The sequence below is a fragment of the Heteronotia binoei genome, chromosome 21, assembly GCF_032191835.1.
Source record: "Heteronotia binoei isolate CCM8104 ecotype False Entrance Well chromosome 21, APGP_CSIRO_Hbin_v1, whole genome shotgun sequence".
Lineage (NCBI taxonomy): Eukaryota > Metazoa > Chordata > Lepidosauria > Squamata > Gekkonidae > Heteronotia > Heteronotia binoei.
This window is the reverse complement of record NC_083243.1, coordinates 188,952,555-188,965,403: the sequence shown is the minus strand read 5'-3', so window position 1 is coordinate 188,965,403 and position 12,849 is coordinate 188,952,555. Positions and strand designations below refer to the sequence as shown.

At 42.6% G+C, this 12,849-nt stretch overlaps 1 protein-coding gene across 4 annotated transcripts in view; it reads right to left on the bottom strand.

Moving 5' to 3' along the window:
- SLC15A2 (solute carrier family 15 member 2) overlaps positions 1-12,849 on the bottom strand; it is a 144,937-nt gene that overhangs the window by 84,409 nt on the left and 47,679 nt on the right. For all 4 annotated transcript variants that reach the window (XM_060261865.1, XM_060261866.1, XM_060261864.1 and 1 more), the window contains 3 exons: positions 11,275-11,374; positions 7,378-7,468; positions 3,438-3,515 (listed from right to left, as the gene is read on the bottom strand). In XM_060261865.1, coding sequence (XP_060117848.1) covers positions 3,438-3,515; positions 7,378-7,468; positions 11,275-11,374 — 269 coding nt within the window. The remainder of the gene's footprint in view (positions 1-3,437; positions 3,516-7,377; positions 7,469-11,274; positions 11,375-12,849) is intronic.

The window sequence follows — 12,849 nt, the reverse complement described above, 5'->3', positions numbered from 1 at the left end:
AGCTTCCTGCTGTAGTGTTCTGCCTTCCCAGAAATGCTGCCCAAGGGTTCAAGTGACATCCATGAACTGTGCTAGACTTGAAGCGAGGCACTGCAGTAGAAAGGAGGAACTGGCAAAAATTGCCTTCCACCACCAGTACAAGAGCTTCTTGTGACAGATATAGACGGTTGAATCCATCAGTAGACACCAGTTTGGTGTAGTGGTTAAGTGTGCGGACTCTTATCTGGGAGAACCGGGTTTGATTCCCCACTCCTCCACTTGCACCTGCTGACATGGCCTTGGGTCAGCCATAGCTCTGGCAGAGGTTGTCCTTGAAAGGGCAGCTGCTGTGAGAGCCCTCTCCTGCCCCACCCACCTCACAGGGTGTCTGTTGTGGGGGAGGAAGGGAAAGGAGATTGTGAGCTGCTCTGAGACTCCAGCCTTGAAAGGGCAGCTGCTGTGAGAGCCCTCTCCAGCCCCACCCACCTCACAGGGTGTCTGTTGTGGGGGAGGAAGGGAAAGGAGATTGTGAGCCACTCTGAGACTCCAGCCTTGAAAGGGCAGCTGCTGTGAGAGCCCTCTCCAGCCCCACCCACCTCACAGGGTGTCTGTTGTGGGGGAGGAAGGGAAAGGAGATTGTGAGCCGCTCTGAGACTCCAGCCTTGAAAGGGCAGCTGCTGTGAGAGCCCTCTCCAGCCCCACCCACCTCACAGGGTGTCTGTTGTGGGGGAGGAAGGGAAAGGAGATTGTGAGCTGCTCTGAGACTCCAGCCTTGAAAGGGCAGCTGCTGTGAGAGCCCTCTCCTGCCCCACCCACCTCACAGGGTGTCTGTTGTGGGGGAGGAAGGGAAAGGAGATTGTGAGCTGCTCTGAGACTCCAGCCTTGAAAGGGCAGCTGCTGTGAGAGCCCTCTCCAGCCCCACCCACCTCACAGGGTGTCTGTTGTGGGGGAGGAAGGGAAAGGAGATTGTGAGCCGCTCTGAGACTCTTCGGAGTGGAGGGCGGGATATAAATCCAATATCTTCATCTACCTCACAGGGTGTCTGTTGTGGGGGAGGAAGATAAAGGAGATTGTGAGCCGCTCTGAGACTCTTCGGAGTGGAGGGCGGGATATAAATCCAATATCTTCATCTACCTCACAGGGTGTCTGTTGTGGGGGAGGAAGATAAAGGAGATTGTGAGCCGCTCTGAAACTCTTCGGAGTGGAGGGCGGGATATAAATCCAATATCTTCATCTTCTTCTTCTATTCTGCGCTATGACCAAACCCAATCTCTTGGCTGGTGAAAACTTTTCAGTGTTGGGCATGACAGCAGCTTGGGTTTATGGATTTCTTTTAACAAACTGTGAGGCCCTTAAAAGCAATATTATCTCAGCAGAGTTTGGAAAATTACAGAAATTACCAAACCATCCACATACGTGTGACAACAACACTTTTAATCAAACGGTTGGCCTTCCGTTGACTCACAAATAATGATACAATCTAGACTGAGGTATGTATTTATCTGGTTTTATGATGTGTATGTTGTGGCGTGCAATTTTAAAAAGTAAACAATATAAAAGAACAATATTAAATGTCGAAGTGTAGCGATTTACAGTGCCATCCTATGCAGTAGGGTTGTCAGCTCCAGGATGGGAGACTCCTCGAGATTTGGGGATGGCACTTGGGGAGGACAGAGATCTCTGTGGGGTCCACCCTCCAAAATATCAATTTTCTCCAGGGAAACTGATTTCTGTAGTCCGGAGATGATTCTGGGGGATCCCCAGGCCTCACCTGCTATGCAGAGGTACGCCCTTCTAAATTCACCGAAGTCACTCTTTCTGGGATTGCACTCAAAACACTGAGCTCAGGTCAGGGAGAAACTAGTATCAAGTCTTGCCACTTTCCACAACCTTTTTTAGTTAAGCTTAGGCAAGCTGTTGTTTCTCAGATGTAGCCTCCCATCTTCTGTGAGGTTTATATTACATGGTTGTAATGATAAGAAGGAAATGAATGTGAAACACTTTTGAAGTGTTATTTGAACCTCCTTTTTTCTTTCACACCTTTGATATAGATACCTAGCTAATATTCCCTTGCTTAGAGAAGGCATGATTGTCCAATGAAAGGTATATCTGAATCATAGAGGGCGTTTTCGCACTGACCTTAATCAGCAGCGACGCCCCTCTTCACCGCGCAGGATCGGCGCGGATTTCGCACTAATTGCCGCGGAGCACCCGGAAGAGCCGGAAAGTCCCGCGGCTTTTGCGGCGCAAATGGAAACTGGTTTTTGGCGGTTTCCGTTTGCGCTGCAAAAGCCGCGGGACTTTCCGGCTCTTCCGGGTGCTCCGCGGCAATTAGTGCGAAATCTGCGCCGATCCTGTGCGGTGAAGAGGGGCGTTGCTGCTGATTAAGGTCAGTGCAAAAACAGCCAGAGTTAAATTGGTTCAATAATCATATCCTTTCCCCAGCATTACCACTGTTACGTTTCATTGGAGGGGAACAAAGAGGTATAGGGGTATAGAAGGGATTATGTGAATTCACAGCATTATGGAATATTCAGAATTAAACAGCAAGTGTGCAGTGAGTTTTAAAAGCAAGGATGTCTCAAATGATATTGCTGTCCTAGGGGGAAATTAATGTTGTACCTATTTCCTGCACCCTTACATATGGGTTTGGAAGAGGGATGGAATGTATACCCTCTTCAAGAGGTTTCCCAATTCCAGTCTATTTCTTCTGTCATGTAAATGACTGAACAGGAGAATAAGCTCAAGTTTGGAAAAGCATGGCAGGTGGGGCAGGTGCAACCTATCCTAGACACTTTTGTCCAAAGTTTCTGAGGTAAGAAGTAACACTTGAGGATTTTTCAGAGAAACCTGATTCAGATACTCTAGGCAGTTGCTTGAACCACCTACTGTTCTCTGCTGACTCCGTTGATGAACATTTATGTTTACCTCTTGAAACATTTCACAATAAACAGATTATTCCTTGAGAAATGCTCACAAGTGACCTAAAATGCCAATTCCCCTCACTTGCCCTCCTAAATTATAACCCTGGAAGCTGTAGCTCTCTGATCAAGGCTAGGGAATCTTTAAAAAGGAGTGGGGGGATTATTAGCATACTCCAAATGTCAATCCCCAAGATTCTTCATGGGAAGCCATGTCTACTGGTATAAAACAAATACAAGTTTATCATATAGATTATATTATAGATACATGCTTAATAACAATGGCAGGTGGATTGCTTAACCCAAGTTTTGCCAATAGCACCTTCACAGAAAACTGTCAAAACATTAATTGTCCAGATCAAATCTAGGAATGTTGTAGTAGTGATAACTGAGTGTAAATCAAATATTAAAAGGCTGTTTAAATTGTTATATTGTTTCTTCTGTGGCTGTTAGCATAAAGTTCATATATACCTGGTTGTATTGCCAAATGATAGATGGTAACATTGTCAGTGGTGCATTCCTGCATCTAGTACTTACCAAGGGCTATAACCATCAGAACGGCAGGAACTCCAAAAGCCAGAGCATAGCAGTCTCCTCCAAAGCACTTCACATCTCCTAAGACAGTGAAAAAGAGGACTCCATTTTCAGTCTGTTTTCCATCACTTTCATCCTTTCCCACAATGCAACAGAATATCAAAGGTCAAGGTAGTCCCCTGTGCAAGCACCAGTCATTTTTGACTCTGGGGTGACATTGCATTCACGATGTTTTCATGGTAGGCTTTTTTTAAGGGGTGGTAAATAATAAATAAACACAATATTAAATAATATTAAATTATCACTCCCCACACCCCAAGTCATAACACTTTATTTTCTAGTGGATTTGCATGGGTTGAATTTGTTACACAAATGTCAGTGTGAATGCAGATCTGGGTTCAGATACATTCAAGAAGTCTTCCAGATGGGGCATTCCAAGGATGTACTGAATCATTCAGAAAACTAGTCTGACACAAATCCTTTCTAGCTCATCTCTTCTAACTATTTCTAATTTAGTGTTGACTGCTACATATTTAATGGTTTTCTGTAACACAATCAGTGCATTCACACTACACTAAATAATGCATTTTGAAACTGGATTTTTACTGTGTAATAATAGCAAAAACCCAGTTGTAAAATGCACTATTTAGTGCAGTGTGAACACACTCAATGTGTTTACTTTGCTGTATCTATTTGTTTTATGGTTATCTATGTTACTCTATTGGTTTATACAATAATTTCATCAAGAAGAAAGAAAGAAAGAAAGAAAGAAAGAAAGAAAGAAAGAAAGAAAGAAAGAAAGAAAGAAAGAAAGAAAGAAAGAAAGAAAGGAAGGAAGGAAGGAAGGAAGGAAGGAAGGAAGGAAGGAAGGAAGGAAGGAAGGAAGGAAGGAAGAAAGAAAGAAAGAAAGAAAGAAAGAAAGAAAGAAAGAAAGAAAGAAAGAAAGAAAGAAAGAAAGAAAGAAAGAAAGAAAGAAAGAAAGATCTGCATAATGTTACTATTTGTTTGACCTGGATAAGTTTCATTAATAACACTAATACAATGATGAACATGTTGTGAAACAATCACACAGATGCACTGATTTATAAACATACCACACTGGAAAGAACCAGCGCCTGTCAGATAGTAGCCAGGAAACACAGACTTAGAGTAAAGCATAAAGAATCCGTAATGTAAATCATTTGGTACCTTGCGTCAAGCGGGGCTTCAAACCATTACCTTTACCAGTTACGTTAAGAGGAGGAGTTCTGTATATTTTACCCTTATCTACCAAAGGAGTCCCAGAGAGGCTTCAATCACCTTCCCTTCCCACAACATAAACTCTGAGATGGGGCTGAGAGAACTGTGACTGACCCAAGGTCACCCAGCTGGCTTCATGTGGTGAAGTGGGGAATCAAACCTGCTGATTTTAACCACTACACCAAACTGGCTCTCTCCACATTATCCCCTCACATTATATTTGCTCTGTTTATGGGAGTACTTGACTAACTTCAACGAGGGTATATATCCAGCTGCAAATATTCTGAGTAGAAATGTTTGCAAAGTTGGGAGTCTGGGTCTTATCAACCACCACAGTGCCCTATAGAAAACAGGAACAAATGAAAACACAATTCTTACATGGTTGGACACCCAACAGGATAAAAATTCTGGTAAAATACTGGTAATCAGGGCTTTTTTTGAGCAGGAATGCAGTTCTTGTTGGGCTTTTTCTATAAGTTCTTGCTGGGCTTTTTCTATAAAAAGTCCTATGTGGAATAAAGGTTTCAGGGGGTGTGATCTAATAATGGATTCAGGGGGTGTGATCTAATATGCAAATGAGTTCCTGCTGGGCTTCTTCTACCAAAAAAGTCCTGCTGATAGTTATTACTTTGTTACATCCTTATTGCAGCTTCACAATCCTGCCTTTTTCAGTGGGCATGGTATTGTGTCATTTTGTTTGCAGTGGGATTAGGTGAACCTTGACTGTCCAGGAAGTGAGATGTTGGTTTTGGACTATATAATTTCTGATCTGCAGTGGGGACCACTTGAAGCTGCTCAGGATATGCCATGCAGGTCACACAAAAATGCCAGGAGTTTAAGGAAATTGCCTTCTTATTCTCATAAAAATGAAGGTTAAGAGAGAAATCATCCCCGTTTCACTCCACCCTACGGCACTATATTTATTTGGCTTAACAATGACCTGTGTTGAACTGCAAAGTTTTGCAGAAACTGGAATTTTGCCCAGCATCAAAATGTAGTAGATGACAGCAGCTTGCCATTGTTAACTCTAGCAAATAAATTTGATATCTCCCTTTTTATTACAAAGATAGGAGCAAGGAGGCCTTCATACCTTACCGCATCAATCAGAATGAACAGATTTTCAGCCATACACATACAAATTAAAAGAGAAATACCTATGTGTGACAGAAACACTTACGATGCTGTAATTTGAAATGTGAACTAGAGCATGATATTTTGTGCCCACCTGTAGAGAGAATCTCTTAGACTTACAGCATAAAAAGCAACCCCTATGCTCAGAGTACATATGAACTTAGGATGCCAGACCATTACCAGGTATAAGAGGCTTATGTGTATGTTTATGTCCATTCAACTGTCCTCTGACAAGGAATGGATACTCTGAGCTCAAGATTCTTGACCAACCAGAGGGGGAAAGCTGTGTGGGCTTTCCTTTCACAGGCTTCCATTTGGCAGACTTCCCTGATGCAATATAGTCACGTGTCCTTGACCTGTGTTCAAATGACAAGGATGGTGGGCCAAGAAATTTTTGATATGCTATGGGGATTGGTTCATGTGTATGTGCTGAGCCTGCATGGGACAAGATTGTACCCACTTTGTGCAGTGCTGGATGCATATCTATTACTAATTTTAAACATCTCCTCTGTATTCTGAGCAGAAAGGTTAACAAGGCTGAATCACAACTAGGGATGGGCAGTAACTGAACTATGAACTGAATTTTGTGATGAATCAGGTTGGTTCATTGAATCATGAATCGTGATTGAGGCAATTGTGTTATTCATGAACCAACCGCAAAGTGGCCTGGTTTTCAGTTTGTTTGGTTCAGGTTTGTGGGCCAGACATGCAGGTGTTCAAGCAATGGTAGACTGGGCCACTGAGATCGTGTGACTCTCCAGTGAGCTCAGAAGGCATTTAAATGCCTTCTGAGTTCACTTGTGAGAGCTGTGGCAGCTTCCCTGGTGTGTGTGGGGGCGGGGGTGGGGGACGACGACAGGGATTTGACGCAGGGGGAGGAAGTTGTTAACAAGGAAAAGGGGGTATGGTGGATTTGACGGTGGTTGTGGAGGTTGTGCCAGCGGGCTGACTCTTAGAGGTGGCAGAGAAAGGCTAGGAAGTGTGAGCAATGGAAGAACTGGATCTCCAGCACCTCGGGAAAGTGCTTTTACAGGGAGGAGGAGGCAAAAAGGGGAGGCTTGCTTATGGTGGCAATGAAGGGAAGGGTCGGGAAATGGACCCATAGATTTGGAGATGGTGCCCAGGGACATCTTTTGGATACTCAGTCACAAACCTAATGAACCATGCGCTGGTTTGGCAAACCAAAAAGTTTGTGGAGATTTGTGAAGTGTGGTTCACGGTTTCTCACAAACCACAAACCACCATTTCCCCAGTTCATGCCAATCCGTAAACACAAATCCTAAAAGTTCCAAATTAACACGCAATTCCCTTCATTTAGAGGCCAAGAGGATAAATTCGCTAAGGCAAAATAGTCGTGGTGCAGCTAATTCTCATAACTGAAGTCTACTAGCACCTTAAAAACCAAAAAGATTGCCAGGATATAGCATATATATATATTTGAGAGTCAAGGCTCCCTTTGTTAGATAGCTTTAAGGTGCTATTGAACTCAAATCTTGTATCTTGCTCTTCTACAGCAGACCAACATGCCTGCATCTGAAACTAATTCTCATACTCATTCAAAATCAATACTAACCTCTCAGCACAGGAGTAATGAATGTGGAGATCAAGCTTCCTGCATTAATTGATAGGTAGAAGACAGAGAAAAACTTGCTCCTTTCCTGAGCCTAAAATGAAACAAAAGCACATAAGCGCCACTGATTTTAAACAAACCTGGCATCAGATTTGCAACCCCCCCCCCCCCTTCTCTCAGTCCATTTCTGGGAATTATACACTCATATTGACATAAAACAATATACAAAGGTAAAATAAAGACGAGATTTAAGTTTTCCACCCTCTCCCATCTATATGCATGCATATTTAATTGGAAGAAAAGTTGCCCTTCTACTATTGTACAGAAAGGGAAGGTGCAGTTTGCAAAGAGGGAAGTATTTGCTTATTCAAAATAAGCATCATAATTTAGTCCCAATACAGCTTCAACCAATCCAACCTGGCAGCACTTGACAGCTCGTCATGTCTAGACGAGATTCCTGGCAAAACATTCTTAGAAAAAGTAAAGCAGAATAGAACAGGGGATGTTAGCCAAGTGAGAAGTCCTAGTTGGAAAGACAGTAATTATATTTCATTCAGTCAATCCTCAGTACATTATTCACTTGGTAATATTTAGCCCATTTATTGCACGGGAACGTATTTCTGAGAGCTAAAAATAACATCCTTGTTAGGTGAATTCAAGATGCAGTTATGTTTTGCATGTTCTGTGCAGGAACAAGGTAAGCGCTGTTACATATTGGCAGCTGTCCTCGGATTTTGATTCCATTCCCTTTCACGTTCAGGGCCAGATTTGTGCATGTCAGAATATGAAAAAGATTAGGTGACTACACAAATTTATGATGAAGAAGAAGATATTGGATTTATATCCCGCCCTCCACTCCGAAGAGTCTCAGAGCGGCTCACAATCTCCTTTCCCTTCCTCCCCCACAACAGACACCCTGTGAGGTGGGTGGGGCTGGAGAGGGCTCTCACAGCAGCTGCCCTTTCAAGGACAACCTCTGCCAGAGCTAGGGCTGACCCAAGGCCATGCCAGCAAGTGCAAGTGGAGGAGTGGGGAATCAAACCCGGTTCTCCCAGATAAGAGTCCGCACACTTAACCACTACACCAAACTGGCTCTCACTACACCAAACTGGCTCTCAGATGACATTTTCATTCGTACAAGACAGAGAATCATACTTAAAGCTGGAGGGGTCATTCGTTACAGATGGCTCAGTGCAGGGAGGGGACTCTGGGAACTCCCTTCCTTTCTGCAGGTGCAAAGCCTGGGTGAGGTCAGATGATCTTGGTCCTTTGGTTTTAGCCCACAGCCTCTAAATCAACCAGCCTTCTGAATATAGAGCCAGTCTATGGTGCAATCTTTTTTTTTTTTTTAATATTCATATGAATTGAGATTTAATTAAGTATTTAAATTATACTTAGATATGTTTGTAAGCCACTTTGGGTCCTCATTAGGGAGAAAAGCAGGATAATAAATTACCTCGATATAGAAGGTTTTTTCCTAACCCTTCTTTCCAATTGCTTATGCAGACATATGAACATATGCGGCTGCCTTATACTGAATCAGACCCTCGGTCCATCGAAGTCAGTATTGTCTACTCAGACAGGCAGCGGCTCTTCAGGGTCTCAAGCGAGGTTTTTCACACCTATTTGCCTGGACCCTTTTTAGTTGGAGATGCCGTGGATTAATCTCGACAATGGCCAGTCTCGCTTCCCCTCACTCATTTACCCTAACTAAGCAACATTTACCACTCTTCACAAAACCTGGTAGCTTTTCCCAACCAGCACTTAAAAGGTCATCAAGCACCATTAATGCCTATAGTTCGCTTCAGGTAAACCCATCATGTTTCTCTCAAATCACTGCCCATCTCCAAACAAACCATCAAGTTATGTTTTGAGGGCCAGTATGTCAGCTTGCCACAGGGAGAATTTTGCCCTATAAAGTATGATGTCCTGCTCCATAGCAGTGTGTGTGCATGTGTTCTAGGTGCCATACCTCACACCCCCAAATCTGTTTGGGTCCTCTCTTCTTTGAAATGCTGGTCATTTTGCTGCTGCCTCCCAAGACTTCACTCTTTGATACTGGTAATTACAGCTTTCCCTAAAATTGCTTCCTCAGATCTCCCTTATTTCCTCTTAGCTATCTTGTGTGTATTGTATGTGTTTGTTTTGCCTTTTTATTCCTATTTCAAAAAACCCTTTCCAGCTGAATATCTGGCTGATTTATCTTGAGAGTTCTCTAAGGGAAAGACACCCATGCACATAGGTGGAGAATCCCAGTGACCCCCACTCACCTTGTCTCCTTTAAAGCTGAATTCCCCCAACTAATTTGGAGACTGTCTCTTTGGGTAACACATAAGTTAAGGATACTCCTATGTTCGCTTTTTATAACTTTTGATAATATATAAATAGAAGGCTGGGGCATAGAATCAAGGACAACCATCTTCAGGAGAGCCAGTTTGGTGTAGTGGTTAAGTGTGCGGACTCTTATCTGGGAGAACCGGGTTTGATTCCCCACTCCTCCACTTGCACCTGCTGGAATGGCCTTGGGTCAGCCATAGCTCTGGCAGAGGTTGTCCTTGAAAGGGCAGCTGCTGTGAGAGCCCTCTCCAGCCCCACCCACCTCACAGGGTGTCTGTTGTGGGGGAGGAAGGTAAAGGAGATTGTGAGCCGCTCTGAGACTCTTCGGAGTGGAGGGCGGGATATAAATCCAATGTCTTCTTCTTCTTCTTCAAAATAGTAACCCCAGCAAAGCAAGGAGAGTAACTATTTCTGAATTCTAATATTAGTATTTGGATGTGAAACTTTCACAGGTTACTCAGCTTGGTTAACTATTGGCCCGTAACAACCTCTAGATAACCTCTCAGCACAGGAAAGCAAAACTTAACCTCTCAGACAAGAGTGCTGTGATTAATCAGCTGCAGTTTGTAAGACCTTTTGAAAACAAGTGTATTCTTGTTATTATAATCACACTCTAATTAGCTATTAATTAAAATATTATTATAAATTATGACCATTATTTTTCATAAATGTGCTCAGAGGAACGATGGCATAACACTGCTGCTGCAAAATAAGTGACGGAAGTTTTCTTAAGTTCTTTATTATACTTCTCAGTTTGAAAATACTTGTTCTTAAATTGTTGGTTTGAATTACATGATTTATGTGATTGTGATACGACCCAGCTCTCATCATCAAATAGGAATCCCACTTTATATTTTAGCTGTTGTTCTTATATTCATGTATTAAAAATTGTTTTCCAGATATTGGCAAAAATGTAAATCTCAGAGTGGATAAGATATAGCCATATGCAAAATCATCAAAAATACTGCTCCTCTGATTATTAATAGACAATGGGTGTTTTCGCACTTACCTTATGCCGGAGCGACGTCCCTCTTCACCGCGCAGCGTCTGCACGGATTTTGCACTAATTGCTTCTCAGAACCCGGAAGAGCCGCAAAGTCCTGCGGCTTTTGCGTTGCAAATGTAAACCGCCAAAAACCAGTTTACATTTGCAACGCAAAAGCCGCAGGACTTTGCGGCTCTTCCGGGTTCTGCGGAGCAATTAGTGCGAAATCCGCACAGATGCTGCGCGGTGAAGAGGGACGTCGCTCCGGCGTAAGGTAAGTGCGAAAACGCTCAGTATCTTTGTTGTTTCCTTGATTCAGTTGCAAAGACACAAACAACACATTTTCATTGCAGTTGGTTCTGTATTAAAGTAAAATAACCAACCCATTTCTCGATTCCTGTTGAAGAATCTTTTACACATTGTTATATATAACGTGCTTCCATGTCTGTGATATATCATAGACATGTACTGTACAAAGAAGCTCAATACTGTGTGTAATCTAAAGCAAAATAATTATAAATTCTTTACTTTAAAAAAGGATTAAAAAGCTACATGGAGGAAATAAACAAAAGTCTTACATGCTCCTCTTCAAACTGGTCTCCACCGAAAGCTGCCACACAGGGTTTGATACCTCCCGTTCCAAGAGCAATCAGAGACAGGCCAGTCATGGACAGAACCCTTTAAACAGGGATGAAAACCTCAGTACCACAGAATGACTGGGGGGAATAGCAGAGTTTCCTGGCTATACTGGACACTAGGAACCTTTAAGTCATTCATATTTACTGCAAGCAAGAGAACTGCTGCTCTGTGACAACATTCCACACCATAGAACAAAGTGGTGGAATATAGGAAACACATGGCAAAGATGAGAGTACAGTGTGCCTTCAAAAATTAAACCCCCACGTTGGATGCATCTGCCACGCCATGTCTTTGAAACATCGACTCTCATTCCTTGCAGTCTATGTTATAGTAGATCAGTCCAGGAATTTCAAAAGCATCACCACTGCACAAGTATTTACAGGCCATCTGTAAGTTCTGGGCAAAAGGGTGCACAGAATGCTTCAAGGACATGTTAAAAGCTGCAACTAAGCAGCATGTCTGCTCAGCTATGCAAAATTTTGGAAACACTGCTGTATTTATCACACTAGGATGAGATCTTACCAGGCCACTTGTAATAAGCATTGAATGAGGTCTCACACCTGATTCATACCTTCAGAACAAAAGACAATTCACAATGTTGAAAGGAGGTTTTGGGACAAGATGCCAAATCCTTAATTAGATTTTGGAATGTATGCAACTGTTATCTAATCAGGCAGACTTTTGAAAGTTGAACTGTTCAACGTGATTAACTGAGCCTGTCTGTTTACAAGAATTTGGATTTGTTCTGTTGATGTTTAGTTGTTATTCTGTTGTTGACTATCTACAGCGGTATGGACCCAGCTATCTGTGGACTTTCCTGCTGCCCAATGAGCCCCTGCTGTTCCTGGAACTGTATTGTCAGATACACAGCACTTTTTTAAATAGTATGTCATAGTGTTTTTGTAACCCTCCTTGAATACCGCATGTATGAATTTCAAAATAAGGCTGAGATCCAAAGAGGCGTGAGGAATCCAGGCACGATATTTCCTGAAGAAAGATGACATCAAAATTCATCTTTTAATTTAATGGCATTGAATTTAAGGAATTTAATATTCCTTAAATATTGTTCAAAGCTGTTGTCCACAAGTTTAGAATGCCACCCTCCTATATTCCAGGAAATCGCTCTAACTCCCCCAGGAACTTTTGATAGTCAGATGTTAGATTGAGGGGCGGGTGGGGGAGAGACTGGAGAAGCTATTTCATTCAGGGGAGATAAGGTGCCCCCCAGAGGTATTTAAATTCACAGTGGTGGTGTCCAGTTTTAACTAGACTCTTTTTGGAAATCGATAATACCTGCACTATACCTTCCAGCTGGAAACAAAGTATTATAATCCCTGTTTACAAAAAAGGTAACAGGCAAGTTCCTGCAAACTATCACCCTATCAGCCTATCAGATATCTCTTCTAAATTATATAGCCACCATCTTTTGCTCAAATTGTAAGAATGGGTAGAATCAATAAATCTTTTTACCCTTTGGAAGGGTCATAGTACTATTGACCACTATTTGACTCTGA